This window comes from Buteo buteo, chromosome 1 (assembly GCF_964188355.1).
Source record: "Buteo buteo chromosome 1, bButBut1.hap1.1, whole genome shotgun sequence".
Taxonomy (NCBI): domain Eukaryota; kingdom Metazoa; phylum Chordata; class Aves; order Accipitriformes; family Accipitridae; genus Buteo; species Buteo buteo.
The window spans coordinates 85,323,871-85,343,695 of record NC_134171.1 but is presented as its reverse complement, the minus strand read 5'-3'; the positions used below and the strand labels follow the sequence as shown (position 1 = coordinate 85,343,695).

At 50.4% G+C, this 19,825-nt stretch overlaps 1 protein-coding gene across 5 annotated transcripts in view; it reads right to left on the bottom strand.

Annotated features, from left to right (window-relative positions):
• Positions 1–2,443: 2,443 nt before the first annotated feature.
• G3BP2 (G3BP stress granule assembly factor 2) overlaps positions 2,444–19,825 on the bottom strand; it is a 37,817-nt gene continuing 20,435 nt past the window's right edge. The window contains exons 8-15 of one of the 5 annotated variants that reach the window (XR_012652149.1): positions 19,469–19,567; positions 14,979–15,081; positions 12,745–12,873; positions 12,433–12,551; positions 4,739–4,925; positions 4,467–4,614; positions 2,995–3,330; positions 2,445–2,900 (exon numbers count right to left, since the gene is read on the bottom strand). Coding sequence is in view for 2 of the 5 variants with exons in the window: in XM_075039593.1 (XP_074895694.1) it covers positions 11,635–11,907; positions 12,433–12,551; positions 12,745–12,873; positions 14,979–15,081; positions 19,469–19,567 (723 nt within the window). In the remaining 3 variants the exon portion in view is untranslated. Of the gene's footprint in view, positions 3,331–4,466; positions 4,615–4,738; positions 4,926–8,941; positions 11,908–12,432; positions 12,552–12,744; positions 12,874–14,978; positions 15,082–19,468; positions 19,568–19,825 lie in introns of those variants that run through there. The other 4 variants (XR_012652150.1, XR_012652148.1, XM_075039593.1 and 1 more) reach the window with 4 other exon arrangements.

Sequence of the window (19,825 nt, the reverse complement as noted above, 5' to 3'; positions counted from 1 at the left end):
CGGGCAGTTCTTGGCCTTGCAAGGTGAGAGTGCCGGTCTTGCTCACGCGTGGGCCAGGTGTGGGACGCCTGCAGCCGTGGTCCAAGCACCGTGTGGTGGCTCGGCGAGACCCCCCCCTTGTGTGGTTTTCTCCAAGGCTTGTGCCCTGCCGACACTCCACTCCCCAGGGAGGAGCGGGACCCACGCTGCCTCGCACCGCTCTTGTCACAGCGCTGCCGGGGACAGCCCGTAGCTCTCCAGCCCTGGAGCTTCTGGCGCCGAGGCTGGGTTTGCTGGTGTGGCCAGTGAATGGGGGGGGCTCCAAAACGGGCGGGAAGGGCCGTTTTCTGGTGGCCCTGCGGGCGTCAGGGCTGGGCCGTGCCGTTTCAGAGGGACCCGGCTTCTCCCTGCGTGGGATTAAGCACAGGTGCGTGAACACCCCCAGGCCGCTCGGCTGCCTCGGCTCTACCCGACAGGCATCGTCCTCTAAACACGTCGTTGACCACTTCTTGCGCTTTGTCGTCCCCCCCCGCCCCCGCGGGTTTCCGCGGAGACATCGGCGGCGGGGCCGCGGGGCAGCGGCTGCGGGGGCCGGGGCAGCCCCAGGACCGCCCCCCAGGCTCCCGGCACGGCCGGGTGTCTCCCGGCGTGGGTGACAGCCCCCCGAGACCTCTCCGGGCCCGGCGGGCGGCTGCGCCCCGCGAACGGCCGGCGGGACCCTTCTCTGGGAGAGGGGTTGGGGGGGGGGGGGGGGGGCTCCCCGGGGGCGGAGCCGGTGCCGGGGCGGGGGCGGTGCCTACGCGGGGGCGGTGCCGTCACCGGGGCGGTGCCGGGGCGGGGGCGCCTGCGCGGCCTCAAAAGAGCCGCGGCGGCGGCGGCTGCACGTTGTCTTGTGCTCTGCTTCGCTGCGGGCCGGGAGGCAGCGGCGGCGGCGGCAGCCCCACCGGAGCAGGTGAGGGGCCGCGGGGACGGGCGCGTTACATGGCCGGGGCTGGAGCCGCCGCGGGCGGGTCCGGGCTCTGCTCTGCTGGGGCAGGCAGCTGTCCCGGGGTCGTTGTGGGGGGGTTTGGGGCCGAGCCCGTGTCCGGCCGGGAGGGAGCGGGGGCAGGGGCAGCCCCGTGCCGTCCCCGGCTGCTCCTCGCTGGGGCCGGGCGGCGGTGGCCGGGGGGGGGGCTCCAGCGGCGGCGGGCGGGTCCCGGTGCCCGCAGGGGCGGGGAAGGGCCCCGGCTGCGGCCGGCGGGGGCTCTTGGAGCGGGGGTGGACGGACGGACGGACGACGGCGTTCCCCCTGGGGGAATATTCACCTGGAAGGGGGTTGTAGCCTTCGTTGCCCAGCTGGGCTGTGCTTGTGGGGTGCCCGGGCAAGGCTCCCTGTGGGGGGCTGAGGCTGTGGGGCGGTGGTGGTGGTGAAATAAAGCTGAATAAAGTGTTTCCCTACAACACGCTGTTGCTGCCCTCCAGAGACACCGGAGTGTACCCTCCCTGCAGGCAGGGTGCCTCCACCCCAGTTCCCAAGCACTCCCCAAAACTGCATCTGGGGCCCTTGGGCTGTGGGTGGGCTGCATTTCCCCCCCCCCCCCCCCCCCCCCCCAGACATCACATCACACAGGGGGTCAGAAAACAGAATTTGAGTGTTGGGTTTCAACTTCCAAGATGAAGTGCTGTGTTTTGGGGGCTTGGAAAGATTCTGAGTGGGTTGGTTTTGGAGGTTAGAAAAGGAAGAAGTCATGCATTTTCAGCAGCTGAAAAGGGAGACTGAGTCCTGTGCTTTTGGGACAAAAAATGGATAGCAAGTCTTGCGTTTTCACCTTTGGAAAACAGAGACCAAGTGCTGCAGTTTTGGGCCTTGAAAACAAGCTCTGGGGGTGGGTCTCAAAGAAAGAGCCCTATGTTTCTGAACCTCAAAAAAAGACTAAGTCATGCATTTTCAGCACTTGAAAATGCTGGTTAAGTCCTGAGTTTTCACAGCTCAGAAAAAAAACCTTAAGTTCTTTGTTTTTCAGCTTGGAAAATGGATACTAAGTGCTGTGTTTGTGGGGACTCAAATGCAGAGGGTGAGCACTGCCTTTCAGAAGCTCAGAAAAAGACTAAGTCATGCGTTTTCTTCATTTGAAAATGCAGGCTAAGTCCTGCATATCTGGGATGGGGGGAAGAAACCAAACTCCAAACCACCCAAGTGGTGTGTTTTTGGGACTTGGAAAGAGACGCTCAGTTAGCTGTTTTCAGCCCCCAAAACAGAGGCTTCAGGGGGGTGGGGTGGGGGCAGTGGGGAGATGGTGGGGGGAGGGGGTTGGGGGGGTCCAGGTGGGATATGGGGGGTGGGGGTGGGCAGGGTGCGTGGACCCCCACCGGAGGTGGGGGTCTGGTCGCGTTGGTCCCCAAAGCTTGGGAGGCCGGCATGCACCAGGCCGAATTAAACGTCTGAGATAGTCTCTGGGCGAAAAGGTGCTTTTCACTGTCGGTTTCCAACTCTTTATTCAAGGTATGTACAACCACTGGAATAGTCATTAACTTATTAATCCATATTTAGAAAATGTACAAGTATGACAGTTCATATTCATATACAAGTTGTGACAGTGATTGATTTACGACCTTGCCAACAGCCGTGATTACTGCAATTAGCTGGAGCTTTAATTGGCTTATAACAAGAGGGACCATTTATTAAGTCAAAGTTGATAACAAGAAGCCTCATCACTTTCGCAGTTGGAGCATCCATCAGCCAGAGCTGGAGCCGAAACCAGCTGGAGCGTCAACAAGCTGCACCTCAAATTACCTCAGGCTGAAAGAAGCAGCAGGAATTGAAATTACTTGTGGCTTCAAATACCCTGAGCTGTAACATGCTGGAGAGTCTGTCAGCAGGAGTTGTAAGAAGCAGGAACATCTCTTATCCGGAGCTGCTGTTTGGCTGGACCTGTAACAAGCTGTCATGTCTGTCAGCCAGGGCTGCACTCCCAGCACGGTTGAACAGGAGAGCGTCTGCTCTCCATAGCCTCTGTTAAGGAAAGCTAAGCTTACCTGCAGCTCTTTACAGGAAGGAGCAACTATTAGCAGGAACATCTTGTGGCTGGAGCTGTAACAAGCCAGGGTGTCCATCAGGTGGATCTGTACTCCGAGGCAGGCGCAGACAGCGCTGTCCTCAACAATGAGCTCCAAGCAGCAGTGAGGCAAGTCATCTTTCTGCAAGCAGGGAGCCCGTCCTCTTCCCTCAGGGATTAAATCTTTGCCATGTGCCTCTCGCTGCATGGAGGGTCTCACCCAATCCCAGTGCTGAGGGCAGAAGTGAGGTGGGGGTCCCCCCAGGTCTCCTGGGACAGGGTGGTGGGCAAGGCAGCATCAGCATCTTGTCTATACCTGCAAAAGGGCAGCGAAACCAGTTGGTCAGAGCTCCCGGGGTACATAGCACAGCCCCACACTGCCCCACATAACCCACAGGAGATGACTGTCTGCCTGCCCCTCACTTTCAGCAGAAGCTGCCCAGCACCGCACACAGGCAACGGGGACAGAGAAATGACAACGGGAGAGCTCAGGGCTCAACCCAAAAAACCTCATTCCTCCCCAGAAGAGAAGGTGAGAACACACACCTTGCTGCAACCCCTCTGCTCAGCAAGGAGCATTTCAGGCACAAAACGACACTGAGCAATACTGGGACTGTGGACAGGCTGTTCCCATCCACGGCCCAGCCTGGCACAGCACTCGCCCCCCCCGGCCGCCATCCTGCCCCTGCCCCTGCCCAGGAGCAGGACTGGGGGAGCCACAGGCTGCGCTTCGCATCCTGCTAAATATCCTTGCCAAGCCCAGCACTAAACATCAACTAAAGCTGAAGCAACGAAAGTGCTAAACATCAAATACAGTAAACATCAAATAAAGGTGAACCAAGCCAAGTGAGTTTCAGGAATGGCCCAGTACAACCCGGAGCCCCATGGGGGAGCAGGACAGGGCTGTCCTCAGCGCAGCTGTGGCTGAGAGCACCAGCGCTTGCTGGGTGCAGGCTGGGCAGTTGCTGATGGCGTGGGGAAAAACCGCCCTGGGATGGCGCTGGCACAGAAGCTTCCCTCAGCTCCCCCCACAGCAACTGGTCCCAGAACTGTGGGGTGCAGCCCCAGTCCCTGGCCTGGCCCCACTGCAGCCAGGGCCCCTACCCAGGAGTGCTGCTGGCACAGCCCCAAACCGCCCTGCAGCAGGACACACAGCACTACCGGAAGCCACAAGCAAAAACGTTTTCATCCAAAGCAACTGCTGGGCACAACGGAAATGCGAGGCGCCCGACCCTGACCCCACCGCAGCCCAGGAGCGGTGCCAGCCCCCAACTGTCCCAGGACAGGACTGGCATCAGCACCAGAAGCCAGAAGCGTAGCATATTTTCCTCCTCAACCACAGCCAGACATGGCTTCCTCAGCTCACGGGTGTTTGGGGTCTTGCCACATGCCTGACCCTGCCCAATGCCCCCAGAGCACGGCACAGCTGGCCGCCCGCTTCAGCACGCTCACCAGACATTTCCTCCCATATCGGCGTCCCCCAGCATCAGGGCCATGCTCCTGGCCCAGGCTCATCCTCCCGTGGCAGGGCCGTGCTCCTCACCCTGGCCCAGGCTGAACCTTCCTGCCAGTCAGCTGCTCCCCTGCCGTGTTGCCTGCACTGAAAAAAAAACCTGTCATGAAGAAGCAGCCGCCAGCATTGCAGCTGGGAGGATGAAGCTCGGAAGCTCTCGCTCAAGCGGGAGCTCCCAGCCCACACCACAGCCAAGCAAGAGGCGACTTACCTGTCGCTTTACCCTGATGCCCGGGGGAGCCTGGTACGAATGCCCCTCCCCGAGTCACGGCAGGTCTGCGCGAGCAAGGAGCCCAGCTGGGACATCCCTGCTCCGTTCTCCCGGCCATCCCCAGCCTGGGCTGCGCAGAGGCTCCTACCGGCAGCCGGGACTCCTGTACGCCTCCCACGTTAGCTCCCTGCAGGCAACAAAACCCATTAGTGAATGCAAACACTACTTTTAAAAGGTTTAAGGGCTGCATGTGAACGCTGTCGTCCTCTGCTCTGTGCAGGGCATGCAACAGGGGCCCAGCCTGCCCTCCTGCTGGCTGCAGCGTTCTGGGCCAGCAAAGCCCCAGTGTCCCCTCGGGAGGCTCCTCCTGGGCAGGCTGCGCCCGGGGCCGCAGTAGAGGCTTTGCCCCCTTTTCTTCCCCCGTCCCCCCGCCCGCGCCCCTCGGTCCCCATCAGCCCCTTCCCAACCTGACCTGCAGCTGTGGCTCTCCCGGTTCCCCCGCAGCGGCTCTGCCGGCGTCTGGCGAGCCCGGGGCAGGAGCTGAGCCGCGCCGGGCAGGGCTGCCCGGGCAGGGCCTCCCGGTAACGAGGCTCAGCCCTGCCTGACGCTCATTTGGAGGCACGGACAATAGCGCAGCTTTTCCCCAGGTTTTCCCGATTTTGCAGGTGCAGCCGGGTGGCTGTGACTGGGAGGAGCCCTATCCTCACGGCAGCTCCGGCCGGCAGCCCCCGGCGCACGGTTTCTCGCGGGCCGGGTCTGAGCAAACGGCGCCAGGGTTGGTAACACCGCTCCCGTGGTCGCAGGCGCGGCTCCGGGTCACCGCCTGCTCCCCTCCTCTACCGGGTGACGCGTCTTTATCCCCCGCAGAGGCGCCGGGCGGGCGGCCCGCGGACGGCCGCCGGCTTCCTCTCCGCGCTCGGGGCCGCGGAGCCGAGACAGGCGGGCGGGGCCGCGGGTGCCCAGGGCCGCTCCGCACGCCCGGTCCCGCCGGGCCGAGTTCAAAAGGGGCCTCGCCGAGCTCCTGCGCGCACGCGGCTGCCGCCCCCGGGACCCCCGGTTCCGCTCCCGGCCTCCCCGGTAGCGGAGAGCGGCGCCCTCCGCGCTCCGCCCCCGTGGCGGCGCAGGGGATGGCGCGGCGCGCTGGCGGCCCCTGCTGGCTCCGGGCGGCGCTGCAGCGTGCCGTGCCCGTACCGTCCCCCGTCTTCCCCCCCTGCAGCCGCCCCTCGGCTGAAGGCGCCAATTTCTGCGTCGCAGCTGAGCACAGGGGAGCATCAACCTGAGCCTAGACGTGTTTTACGTTCCGAGTTTTTTCTTCATTTCTGCTTTGCACGGGAGGAGCGCCGTGGATGCAGAGCACTGCTGCAGCGTAGGGGGCCTGAGGCTGCTGTGCAGACCCCATCCTTCCTCTGGCCTCCTTCCCCCTGCACCATTTTTCTTCTCCCAACACCGAAAATACCATTTTTTACTCCATCTCTTAGGCCATGCTCTGGAGGTTGGAGATCTTCACATCAGGCCTGAGGACTCATGGCCTTAGCCCCCCGCCCCCAGCAGGGTGCTGCGCCCGTCCGGAGTGCAGGGCGCAGATCAGGAGCGGCCGACACGTCGGGGAAAAACCAACCTGCTCCTTGCGTCACAGGGAAAGGCCAGCAGCTCTTGCTGCTCCCGCCGAGGGGTTCAGCCCAGGGCAGCGGTACGGCTCCCACCCTGCGATGCTGCAGGAGCGGCTACGGCAGAGCTGCAGCCGGGCTCCCCCAGACCGGCCCTTGTTTCTTCTCTTTGCCAAGCAGAGCCAGAGAGGGGACCTGATCCTGATCATCCACATAATCACCTACTCCGTATCCCAAACGGACCCCCTGACACCCCTCACCTCCCTCTCCCTCCCCTGCGCTCCTGGCAGAGCGCACATGCTCCCTACCTGCTGCTGGCAGGTCACAGCGGCCGAGAGCTGACACAACAGCTCCTGCAAGTTCGCATGTCTGTCAGGACAAACACGGCAACAACACGTTGTCCGACGCATTTCAGTAGCAATTTCGGGACTCACTTGCTGCAAATGCTGCGAGGCGCAACAGGGCTATTAAGGTCCCTGTGGGGCCATGAAACCCACCGGTTCGTGATGCCTTGTTTTACCAACTCTGAGTTTAATGCCTGTACCTTACCTCTCAGGGGAGTCAAGGATTTCAAGGTTATGGGAGGGTCTGCCATTAAAATAGCATTGCAATAATGCCGCCTAGGAGAGCATCGCGTCAGCACCTGCAAAAGCTGTTCTCAATTTAAATTCCTACACATGCAAAAATACATGCCCGCAGGCACGCTGCACTTCCCACTGTTCCCACCTGTCAGCGGGAACAGCAAGTGTTGCAGAGATGGCATCAGAAGCACCATCACCGAGATGTCTCACTTCAGCTCAAGCCCAGGAGACAACAGTCAGAACAGGAGTGAAAGGTTACACAGAGGGCCCAAGCTGGTTTTCTTCCCCTTGCAAGAAACCAAACTTTAACCACAGACACCAAGAGGAGCTTTCCCAAGGATTATCAGGCAGCCTGCTATCTTCTTCCACCTTGTCCAATAAATCCACTTTTCCAAGCTGTATTTCTCCACATGAAATGCAAAACTCCAGCTATCGTGGTGACTGCAAAGGCCTTTCTAAAATGATGTCCACAAATAATTATAATGGCACTTCAGAGCATGCTGTGTCTGCACGTGGTTACCACCAAGGGAACTGAACGTGTTGTTGCTCGCTGACATCCTTCATCTGCCCCCTGGCATTTCCTCACTTTTTTATCTCCACTAAAAGCCCCCCAGCCATCACTCTGGTATGCGTATGGACCGACTTTTACCTTGCTCCATTTCAACCATATAAAAAGAAGAAGAAGAAGAAAAAAAAAAGTACAGGCTAATCATTATGCAGAGTCATTCACAAAGCCTGAACATCAGCTCAGGTGCTGATCAAATGTGCTCTTGAACTATTTTAAAGACTTAAGACTTCACGGCACAAGTGAAACTCTGTCCTGGCCCACCTTGTTTGGTTGCAGGTACCATTCTCTCTGCCACCTCCTCCCCAGCCCCAGGTAAGCAGGGGTTTGCAGGCTGCCACAGTTTACCTCACAAAGCAGTACGAAGATCCGAATGCTCCAGGCCCTCAGCAGGGGACTGTGTTTCTTTGGGCATCTTTGGTGCCAGCAGATCTCCTAGCTGTGGAGGCTGCTCCTCAGAGGAGGTTTTCGTGACTTGGGCTTCGGGCTCTTCTACAGGATCTCATTTTTTCATTCCAGTATTTCAACTCACACAACTTTCCAGAGACTTCCCAACTGCCATTTAGCAGAAAATACTCCAGCCAAGACACACGCTCGGCAGAGGACTTCAAGATGCAGCAGACAGCAGCTCCCACGAACTTCACCCAGAGCACAACAGCTCCACACAGATTCTGTGACTCAGACACAATTTATCTACAAGCAGTGCAAGAATAACTCTTCCACCAACCTTTTTGGGTAAATGCCAGCACTGGCAATGCCACCAAACACAAGAAAGGAAAAAACAGGGATTATCTTGCAGTAAGACAATCAGTTCCACAGCATCAAGAGCAAGCAACGCTAAAGTTGAGAGCAAGCAACTCCAGATTTGTGTTTTTAAGACAACTCAGCTCATGTTCAAGGTTTACCCCCAAAGCCGGACGCCGCAGCCCCCACCGCCTGGTGGGGCGCGCAGGAATCCCATCTGGGACACGTCCGAGAGGTGCTCACATCCTCTCTGGACCGTGCACGGCCCAAGGCGAGAGGAGCCGCCAGATCGAGGGGACAGACCTGCGCCGAGGGCGACGCTTGGCCGGCCACCTGTGACACGAACACAGCACGTCCAATTTCCTTGCCGTTCAGCTCTGGAGCCGGAGCCACCCAAGCCAGGACCCCTCAGAAGCCACGAGGGGCCCAGGCACAGTTTCTCAGGGGCACTGGCAGGGCTTCCGGCCCTTGTGTCTTCTCCAGCCAGCGTCCCAGGAAAGGAGTTTATACAGCCAAGGCAAACCAGAGCTCATGGACTCCACTCGAGTCAAACACTTCAACCAAACTATGTGACGCTGCGCTACTACGGCTTCCCACCGCCATCTGACAAGCCAGCAACAATGTTCTTAAGAAAGCATTTTCTGTACAGCAAGGGATGAAACAGTGCTCTACAGCGACCTGCATTCAAGAGAATTAGGGACATGGATAAATGCTGCAGACATCAGTAGTTTATTGGTATGTTTAGTCAAAACACATTCAGAATGGAAACTTAAAAGTAAAAATACTTTCCACCTGCAACAATTAAACTAGAATCTACTAGCATATAATGCTTGACACGTTACAGCAATAAAGATGGTAATCCACTGTCTTGTATACCTACTAAAGCCAAGATGGTCAGCCAAGTTTGTTGAAATAGAGCCGTAATGACAAAATACTCCCACCATCCACAAATCAGCAACTAACAGTAATGGTCAGTGAATCCCTTCCTTTGCTCTAAGAGGTACATTTACTATCGAGAGGGTCGAGAACACGTAAGAGTCCACAGTACAGCAGGTGAGCTATCACCATGTAAACTTCTCTGGATGACGCTCCAATGGTTGTTCATGTCAATTAAACAAGAAGCAAGCCAGAAAGCAGAATGGCTCAGTAGCTCTTTTTAATACTCCGTTTTTTGTTGTTGAGATTATTCCCAGTGCCATCTGCCATATAACTGAATTAGGTGGCAGCAAAACACCACAGTACTACAAAAGGAAAAAAAAAAAAAGAAAAAAAAAAAAAAGGCTACACAAAACACACTGGTGGCAAACTGCTAACCCATGACAGCAATTTGTCCGAAGGCTTCAAGCCTAAAGTAGTGGTGTTGTGTGGCCAGCAGTTCAAGTACTACAGATTTCCAGGTAACAGCTGAAAATGCAAGACCTTCAACAAAAAACTGAAATATGAAAATGGAAACTGGTAGAAATGTGCCCCAGAAAAAAATGTATGAAAATAGTGCAAGACTTACCATCGAACACAGAAGACCTCGAGTCTGGGAGAAAACAGACAGATGCCACTTCACTTTGCCTAACGTATCAGAAAAATATGTGCAAAATCTTCCAACTTACTCGAAAACAGCAAATGATTGCATAATCCAGAGACAGATTGCTATGATGCCCTATCTGCTTTTGCTTGAAATTGCCAGTATTTTACTGGAGGTCTTCCATGCTTAGAAGCAGCTTTAAGTGGTCACACTTTTGCACAGACGCACACGCAAACACCCCCCCCCCACACTTTTACTCCTGACGCCTCAGAGCCGGGTGCTTGCTGCACGCCCCGGCATCGAGCCGAACCGTACTGTCTGCTGCAGCTGCAGTTTATGGGAATGCGCTCCAGAACGTCATCCAGAAACAGACCTCTCCACTGGAAAAAACCCACCAGTCAAACTGAAGAAGAGGATGTCTCCTTTCTATCTTTCAGTCCGGAGCCACGTAAGTGTCAACTTCAGCTGAGAGTTATGTGCAAAATGAGTAAGAGTTTTTTAAAAAGTGCAACTGGAAAATGCAATTACTTAAGAGCTGCTGTTTTGTTCTTGGAAAATTGCAGTATCCTCGTTTGATAAGCTCACCCTCACAAAGGATGCTCAGTTCTACCGATTACAAGCTGGCCAAAAGCATTCACCGTTCTTGACTGACTTCCGAAATTCACATCCAAGAGATTTCAACTCCGTTTTCTTTAGCTTTCACATTGTTAAAAGAGAAAAGACAACCTGGAGACTACTTGGATGCCTTCTTCCTCCCTTCCCCCCCTCTGCAAAAAAACAGGCGAACTTGTTAATTGAAGAGCAAGGTGGATGATAATTTTAGCAACGTTTACTGATTGAAAGATACTGCAATTTTTTTTAATACAATTTTTCAATGACTTCCTTTAAATGCTTTGCAGCCGATTGGCTTTGCAGCACAGTAATTCATACACTATACTGTACAAAATCACCAGCAAGACTGGAATGATGTATTCATAGAAGGCACCATCATGCTTATTACATTACCAGAGAACTCAAATACAGTCAAGACAAATTTCACTGTACAATGCTTATCGAAGGGGAAAGGGGAAGGAGGAGTGTGTTGAGCAGCCATCCCTGTACTGAAGAGGGGCAGATAGAAAACCTGACATGAGCTATCAAACTTGTTGCGTACTCAGGGCTACGACTTTGAAACTCTGGGTTCTGTTTAGTTTACAGCTAAATGGATTTCTTCTGGAATAAACTTGTAGTCTTATTAAGGTTTGTGTGTGTACATATGTTGGTCACAGCAAGCAGATCAGATGCCCGCATCGTTTCACAAGCTATTCTGTCTGAATAAGAGGATGAAAGTTTTTTCCTCCGATGCCTCCTGCAGGTGTCAATATAAATGAGTTCAGAGTACCCATTAGTGCATTTTGATGAGCGCGTAAACACGAGTTTGTTTGGAGCCGAGTGTTCTAAGAAGGAAAAAAAAAAGGCAAGCTTCTCCAATTGCACAAATTGCACTATTTGTGTTTCCAACAGTAATAGGCAGAAACAGTAACACTTACACAAAATGTGCAGCAGAGGGTTTTTGACTGAAAGGACCTGAATTCTATTGGGCATGTCCTTTAGTTCACTTTTGTTGCAGATAGTTAACCGGTCTTTTTTTTTCTTTTTTTTTTTTTTTTTCCAGTCCTCAATTCTCCAAGTCTACATTTATAAATTAACAGTGTGACTCCTGTTGTGAAACTGGGGAAAGAACGTCCACCTCAATTTAAACTGGAAACCAAAGGATGCTTTCACATCAAAGAAATTATCAGAAGGGCTGTGTCACATTCCAAAGCCAAAAAAAATTAACAAGAATGCAAACACGATGGATAATGTACCACTGCCAAGACTGTCTGCCCAGAGTGGAGATTTCAGCGACGCTGTCCCGTGAAACGGCCTTCCATTTGCCCGGTTCCTCGTCCAGAGCCAAGTTTCTGTGCCATGCCACCTCTCGGAGGGGGTCCTCTTCCATCACGGTCTCGCATCATGCCACCACCCACTATTCCACGGGGACCCCCAGGGCCTCTATCATTGCGACGAATATCCCTACGATCATCGCCTCCACCTCGGGTCTCTCTTTCACGAGCGGCTCTTGTTTTTTTCTCTTCTACGTTCAAGCGCACCTCACCCCGGAACATAATAGGCTTATAGGGAAAAGTGTTCAAGGCACACGTTAGTCACCATTTCACAAAGTCCATTTACACAAGGCATACGAAAACACTGCATTCACTGCATGCCTCAGCCTACCTTCGCTTACAAGCGGAAGACAAAAATTAACTGTTAACGGTTCCCTGCAGCACACAACCTTAGCCCTAGAGGTCTACAGTAAATGGAAGAGCACTTCTAAGTTCATTTGGCATGCAAGGAATTAAAATGTCTTTCTCAAGTAAGGGCAGGGTTGTCTTTGGCCTCTTCACTGCCGGCTTTCGCCTTTTCACTTCAGGGCTAAAGTTCCTGAAGAACTGCTCTGCCAGGTCTCACTCCCACATACTAGAAATGAAAACCACTGCTTTCTCCTCTCCAATTCCTCAAGTCACAACCACAAATAACCTCACTCCTTTTTCTCACCCCAGGACGCAGAATTCAGAGACCTACGCGATGCCCTTGAAAAGGTTACGTACTCGATTTTCAGCTTAAAAGGATCTCTAAAAGTAAGCGTCGATACTTACTTTTGCAACTAAAATTCGCTGGACCGGCTCAGAATCGTCAAATACCACAAAACCAAAGTTAGGCAGTTTTCCTCCCACTCCTTTAGTATTTATACGAAGTTCTACCACATTTCCGAAGCCTGGGAAAACACAAGGGAAAAGCAATGTTAATCAAAAAACACACTGCCAGCTCTACCACCCCTCGGCTTGTTCCAGACAACACCTGTAGTGTCACATCATGTAAAAGTTCCCCTGTGTGGCCTTAAGTGAAGGTTTTGTAACTTTTCAACGTCATTTTTCTTCTTAGTCTCTGCAGCTGAAATTGCTACTTACTCATGAAGAACTCTTTCAGTTCACTCTCATCGATATCATGCGGCAAGTTCCCAACAAAGAGCTGGTGGCTGTCTGGATAGCGAATTATTCGACGATTATCCGACTCATTCTGTTCCATGTCCCCCCTCCCTGTCATCAACGGAAAGAAGAAGGCAGAGCCACTGAGGTTAGAAGATGTGTGTAGATTCCGATGAACACATCTACAAACAGCACCAAGCACGTTCACTCAAAAATTTCTATACCTTCTGCTCTTATGTTTACCATAGGTGACACAGCAGGGAGGATACTATCTCCCTCTTTACATAGTCCTGACAATTTTGTAATAATACCACAAAGTATTTTTTTTCTTTTCGTGTGGTTTCCCTGGTTAGGTTAAAAAAATCCATGTTAACTAAAACATCTAGCATACTGGGGAAATTTGTTCAAGAGGTTCTTGTTATATCTTAAATCATCATACTGAAGAGGAGCTCACTACCCATTAAATCGTACTTTTAAAAAGATTTGGATTTAAGTCAGCTCTTCATCAATTCCGTAGCACAGTAACAGTATCCTTACTTTGGCACTCATATTAAAAACAATGTTTGCCATCACCTCTTCTGACTTTCTTCTTCCACCATTTTGCCCCAGACACAAGTGAGAGTTCCTTATGTTCTCTCCAGCTCAGCCAAAGTATCAGTACGCTTAGCAGCGTGCAAGATAAAATCTGTCCCAGTATCACCCTTACTAAATCATTACCTGCCATGCAGCATGACAGTAGCGCACTGTTAGCCCTTTTGTACCTGAGGTATTACTCTGTAGGTATGTACCCCTTTCTCTCCTCTGCTTCCCCTACAAGCCCATTTACAGCAACCTTGCTAGCTCGTTGGAAAGGTTTCCTTCAACAGATAAAACAGTTTGCTGACTTCCTTTGAAAATAAGACCATAGGGCTGAAGTTCTACCATTTGGTCCACTGAGATTTCAGCTTTTTCTGCCCTGCCTCTGCTACGCCCCAGCCTAAGATCAGAAATTAAAAGACTCGGGCTTTGTTACACATTTTCTGCATGACTTCTATTACATCCAAGAGTAGTAGAAATGCAGATTCGCAGCTTGATTTAGCCACAAGTTGCAGCTTTTGCTCCCTGCTGCAGATGACATGTTAAAAAAACCAAGAAATGTTAACCTGTAACAGACGTCACAGTTCTTTCTCAGTGCCTTAAATCCTTTCAGTTTCAGCGTTGACCCCGGGTGAAAATATACTTGCACCGATCAAAGCCAAAAGCACTTTTAATCCCAATCCATACCACTATTTGGTATGCACTGAAAACCTTCCTTAGAACCAATTTTAGCTAGAGTTGGTGGTGGTGCTGACAGCCACTGAGACTTAACCATTTCTGCAGGCAGCGCTCTGCCAGCTCCTGCCAGCTTTACACTACCACTTAAGGATCACCGCAAATACCACCCCTCCCCTTAGAACTCGTGACTTATTTTCACACTTAGGGAAGACGATGAACTGATCAACATCCCGTAACTCTGGGCCTTTGACTAGATAGGTTTTGCCCACTGCTGCACAGAAGTTTGCCAAGCGACCAGGCTGGACTGATGAATGCAACTCAGAAGGCTTTCACCTCTCAACGCCACTTCTGACGACTGCCAAGTAACGTGCACGTTTTCTAGCCAGACCATCCTACAGTTTTAGATACTCTGCAGGAGTAAGAAAATGCAGAGAGCTGGCTGCTCATCCACTAAGACAAACATGAGGCAGCTAAACTGAAAACAGTATTTTAGACAATTACACAAGGTGGAATGGAAAAACATGTATAAGATTATTAACTGACTGAGGTTGACACAGTGGGAAGGTTTTCTTCCAAAACAAAGCAGCCACAGGCACTTAAGAGCTCTCACTTCCAAGGTTCAGCAAAATTCAAGGACATGGGGGTGTGGGGGGGAATCCCATCAGATTTCCATAGCAGCTTTTCAGAACTGCATCAAGCCACAGGAAAAGTCCTCAAGCATATAAGTGAGTGGCCTATTAAAAAACATTTCAACAACACAGAAGCTTGGAAATAATGCCTGATCTTTGCAACAACTCATCACCAGCTTGGCCTCCAAATTATATTCCCCCGTTTCTAGCTGAAGGCAGTAGGATCAGACAGTTCATTACCAGCCCAATATAATACAGGTACAGACAAGACCCACTGCGGAGGCACCTCTCGTTAACTAGTCCCAAGCAGACACGCACGCTGATCCACATTACCTGGTCGAGGTCCTCGGGGTGGAAAACCCGGTCTTTCCCTGGGACGCTGTTCACGTACACGAGGAGGTTGAGACTGAGCTTCAGGTTTAGTTTCAACTCTTGGCTAAAACAGGAGGAGAACATGCATTATTAAACACCTGCTCAGTAAAAATACTCAAACCCCCAAAACTCACCAAAACAAAAAAAACCCCACAAACAAAAGACACAGGTAAGTGGCATGCACAAAACGAACTCCAGAAGATATACAACCATGTCAATGTGTTTGGGAATACATTTTTTTCACCTCTATAAATTCCTCTGTACCAATCCAGGACTGCAGTGTTCAGTTACCTCTGCTAAAAGGTGCAAAGCAAACATCTCTCAATCGGAGCGTCTCCCCAAAACATGGCTAAGGTGAATTTTCCATGTTTGACCAGGCATTGAGACCCCAACGCTCCGTTATTCAGGAATCCCTCAACCTGACTAAAAACCCCATATAGATGAAATAAAGCTCCCTCAGGCCAAGCTCAAACTTCACGGATTTAGAGGCAGTCCGAGATGAACAGGAACAGATGGGCAAATCACATTTTCCGTCCGAGTCCCTGAGGGATTCTTTTCCTTGAGCGCAGAGCAACTATAAGGAAAGTACCAAAAAGAACGAGGAGAACAAAACAAAAGCCCTCAGAAGTGCAATAAGTATTTCCCATACGGTAAAGCCGCCTGAAATGACAATTTCTACAGACTACCTGCTGAGGATATTCTGCAACTTTCCTGTTGTCACGACTGTGATGCTCAAAGTACACCCTTTGTATTCTCAGGAACTAGAACACCTATTCCATGTTTTGCAAGCAAAAAATGCTTTCAAGGATAATTTGAGAAAAAGAGACAGAACAATTAAAAATATTTCTACGCGGCCTGTTGGTTACTGAAGCGATTTCCAACATTTTTTAAATTCCATTTTCTGTACAACAGTTCAGCAGCTGCGGCTGTGCTGAGTTCTTATCTTAGAAAAACAAAATTATCCTTAGGAGCATAAAGAGGAACACTAAGCTCCAAGGAAGATTAAACACAAGGACAACGGCTATAAGACCACACTGCTGCAGAGAAGTAGTTTATGTTAAACATCTCCCTTATTTTCCTTTAAGGTCTCAAGATAGCTGACAGTTCCAGCCAGAGAGCACCTCAGAGGGGTAAGAAGACTGTATTTTACATGACACATGCAGGTATTACGCACCAAATAAATGTTTCAGCCCCCCGATCACTCGTGCTCTACCCAGCTAGGCATTACCTTGTCCTTCCAACATTTCTAGGATCATTTTTTCAATTCCAAGAATAAGCTAGAAAAATCAGCCTTCCTGTTAAATGTCTTTTCATTATACCTCCTCATGGGTCACTGGAGCTCCCCTGCCATCTTGTACTCACAAATCTTTTACTGCATTTTAAATTGTACCTCGAAAGCAAAACTCAATAGATGCAGACCCCCATATCTTAGATACTTAATGGCTATCAGGCTTAAACACTCGAGTTCTTCCATCAACCATAGCAAAGACTTGCTAAATCACTTAAGTCCTTCTGTTAAATCCCAAAGAACAGTTACCTTACCCCTGCTTGCTTTGCATTTCACTGAACTTCTCATCTATCACACAAACAACAAACAGCTAATCTCATTAGTTGCTTTCTAATCAGTACCATCCCTTTTCACTGAGTAAGACCGCCTCAGTGCCTACTAGGGGCTGCCATTACAACCCAAGCAGCAGCTAACTGCAACTCTCATTTCACAGAGAGCACCCAAAGTGGACTGAAAGGCACAGAATACGGATTTCAACACACAACGACTAAAGGAGCACTCAGCCCAGGAGCCGAGTGTGCCACAAACCTCAGCCTAATGGAGCTTTGAGAACAATTAAGGAAAAGGTGACATTGTCCCTTCTTTTCAGGGGCTCACATGGGGAGGGAAAGGGACCTCCTTCTGCCACAGCAATGCTACTGGCAAATGACAGCAAAACCAGCCACAAGCCAGCCTTTATTCACCAACTTTGGAACTGAATACCCCCTGAAACAGAGAAGGATGGGACAGAAGGTGCAAGAGAAGAGGTGGCTCCAAAGGCTGGTACAATTCTATTTTTTAAATCTTAAAAGGCTTAAAAATTTCTCTAGAGTGCGATGACTGCCATAATCAAAATGCACACATCCAAAGAACCAACTAGCCAAGCAAACAAACGAGAAACCACACTTCACATGAAACAAAAGAAAAAAAAACCCTCGTCGTCTCACCAGAATTCCAGCAGCTAGGTTAGATGCATACCTCAGATAGCTATCACACTGTCTCTGAGGCAAATGTGGACCACACAACTTAGTAAAGGCACTCACCAATCACTTCCACGAAGGCGCTATAGATTACAGAAGAGTCTATCCAGAGTCCGAACAGATTGAAGGTGGTGAGAGAATGCAGAGTCTATAAACAGACCTCTCCCTGAACTCGCCACTTCTGAGCCAGAAGACAAGAGTCAGGGAGCACCCTGCCTGCCTCCGCCCCTCCGGCACGCCTACGACAGCTGATGCATTAACACAAATGGGAGGTCAGAATATCTGAAAATGCTATAAAGAGAAGGCCCAATTTATCAGTGTAGGCAGGTTGATTTCTAATTGCCCACAAGAAGAAAAAGAGCGAGAAATGCTGACTTGTTTAACTCCACAGCTGTAAGTAAACAGGAGCTGAACTGGTGTATACCCAAAACAGTACATGTACAGTCCTTGGAGGGGTTCTGAGTTCATACTACAGAAGCTGTATTTTTAACTTGATAAAAGATGGGGAAAAACTGGAGTGACGCACAGAAAGGAATGAGAAGGACAGTTAACAGCTGCTTTGTAACATCGCTGATGCTGGCTAGAACAGCTTCCCAAAGGAGCTACCCACCCACTAGTGCAACCTACTGTCCCCGTTTACATGCACGGTATCTGGCATCAGTGGATCCAAGAGAACAGGAAAGAGCTGCTACTGATCTGTAACCCATTGTACAAACTGTTCAGGTGCCTTTTCTACCACCTTTCTGTATACCATGTCTGAAAAGCATGCAAGAAAAGGAGCTAAGAACTGACTAGTTCTGTCTCCAGAAAAGCTGAGAGTTGAAATTCTTGCCACTTCAGTATTGTTCAGAAACTTCCACACAGAATTACTTAAACATGAAGTCCCAGCAAAAGTAATCTAAAAAGCAGAAAGCATGACAAGCTGCAGAGGCAACACGAGAGAGTTCAAGGGGACATCTATAACCTATATTCGGCTCTCTTGTATGGATAATTTTAACTCATTTTTGCAGTCATATTACAAAAATCCGCTCTCTCTACTGCAAATAAACCAAAACCAATTTTGGTTTTGCAAAACGAATATTTATGCTGTACTAGAAAAACCACAGTTTTTATGGCTCAAATAACATCTAAATGCTCAAAAGCCCTGTTAAAGCTGATGAAGACAGGCTTCCCGTTACATAGCCACTACCTGATTTCTATGACAGCCCTCTCAGACCAAAAGCAACACCATACAAGGTGCTGGTTTTGTGAGGGTTTTTTTTTGTTGCTGTTTTTGTTTGTTTGTTTTTCTTTTTTAACATGCATTTGGCTGAAGGGCAATCCTAGACAGGTTCCTCTCTGTCAGTAAAAAATGGAGAAGAAATCAGTGCAAAAGCAACAGCTGCAATAACCCAGCCACCCTACTGAAAATTGCAGTCTTTCAAAAAGGTTGGACATGAGCTACCACAACATACAGTGCTTTGGTACACAGCGTCAGCAGAAGAGGTTAAAGCACACATTTTCTATTTTGAGGATCTTTATATAGATGAAGGCAGCTGAGTTGAGAGTCTCAGACCGTGTCACACCAGCTTGGCAGGTGCAGGACACGAGCTATCACCCGGTCAAACTTTCTTTCCCCTCCTCACCCAGTCAACCTAGGAATGGGAAGACAGCATTGTCCTGGCAAGGAAATGTGAATCCTTCCATTCCTCCCACAGTCATAAGTTGGTACAGGGTTCTGTGACAAATTCATTATAAATGGATAATGAAATCCAGTGCACTTCTGTAGACATTAGCCTTAGAAGGCAATCTTGCACCTTCTCAGAAACGGTGCTATCCCTTTTTACTGCTGGGGCACTTCCGCCAATGAAATACACCTTTCAAACACACTTTAGAAAACTACCATTTTGTGGGGAGTTGTTTTTTTTGTTTTGTTTTGTTTTTTATTTTCCCTTGTAAACCAAACCATACCCCATTAAGAAAGGTCAAAAAAATTTCAGTAGTGATTTCCTCTTTCCATACGAACAGATTTTAACATCACCATCACCCAAAGTTCCACCTGTTACGTGTACGTGCCTTCGCTTGCGACAAGAAGGTGAGTGCATTAACATTTAAGACAAAATTAATTTGTGCAATTTAAGTCAAACAAATTGATCTGTTAATTTAAAAACTGAAGCAGTTTGCAGAAGTAATGAGACAATCCAAGGTGTTCACAGATGGGTTACCTGTGAGACTGGTGCTTTAACATGGGGTGGAATTCCAGAGGAAGAAACAGTACCACTAGGAGGCAGGTTTTTACTGGTCACTGAAGCCCAAGAGAAAGCCTGCAGGAAATGCAACAAACCTAGGCTACTAATCATGGCAAACCACTGACATTCCTACAGGGAAACTCGTCTGCTGAAAATACACTTTTGGTTCATATCTGACTATTAAATAACTGTTGTGCAAGCATTACAACGAAGATACAGAAGGATTTGCAGTTCTAGCCATCTGTGGCCTCCAACGGTGTGGTGCAAGTGTGTACCGTGCCCACTACCGCTACTTGAGTGAGGCAAGTTCCCTCAGCATCCCCCGATCACTGC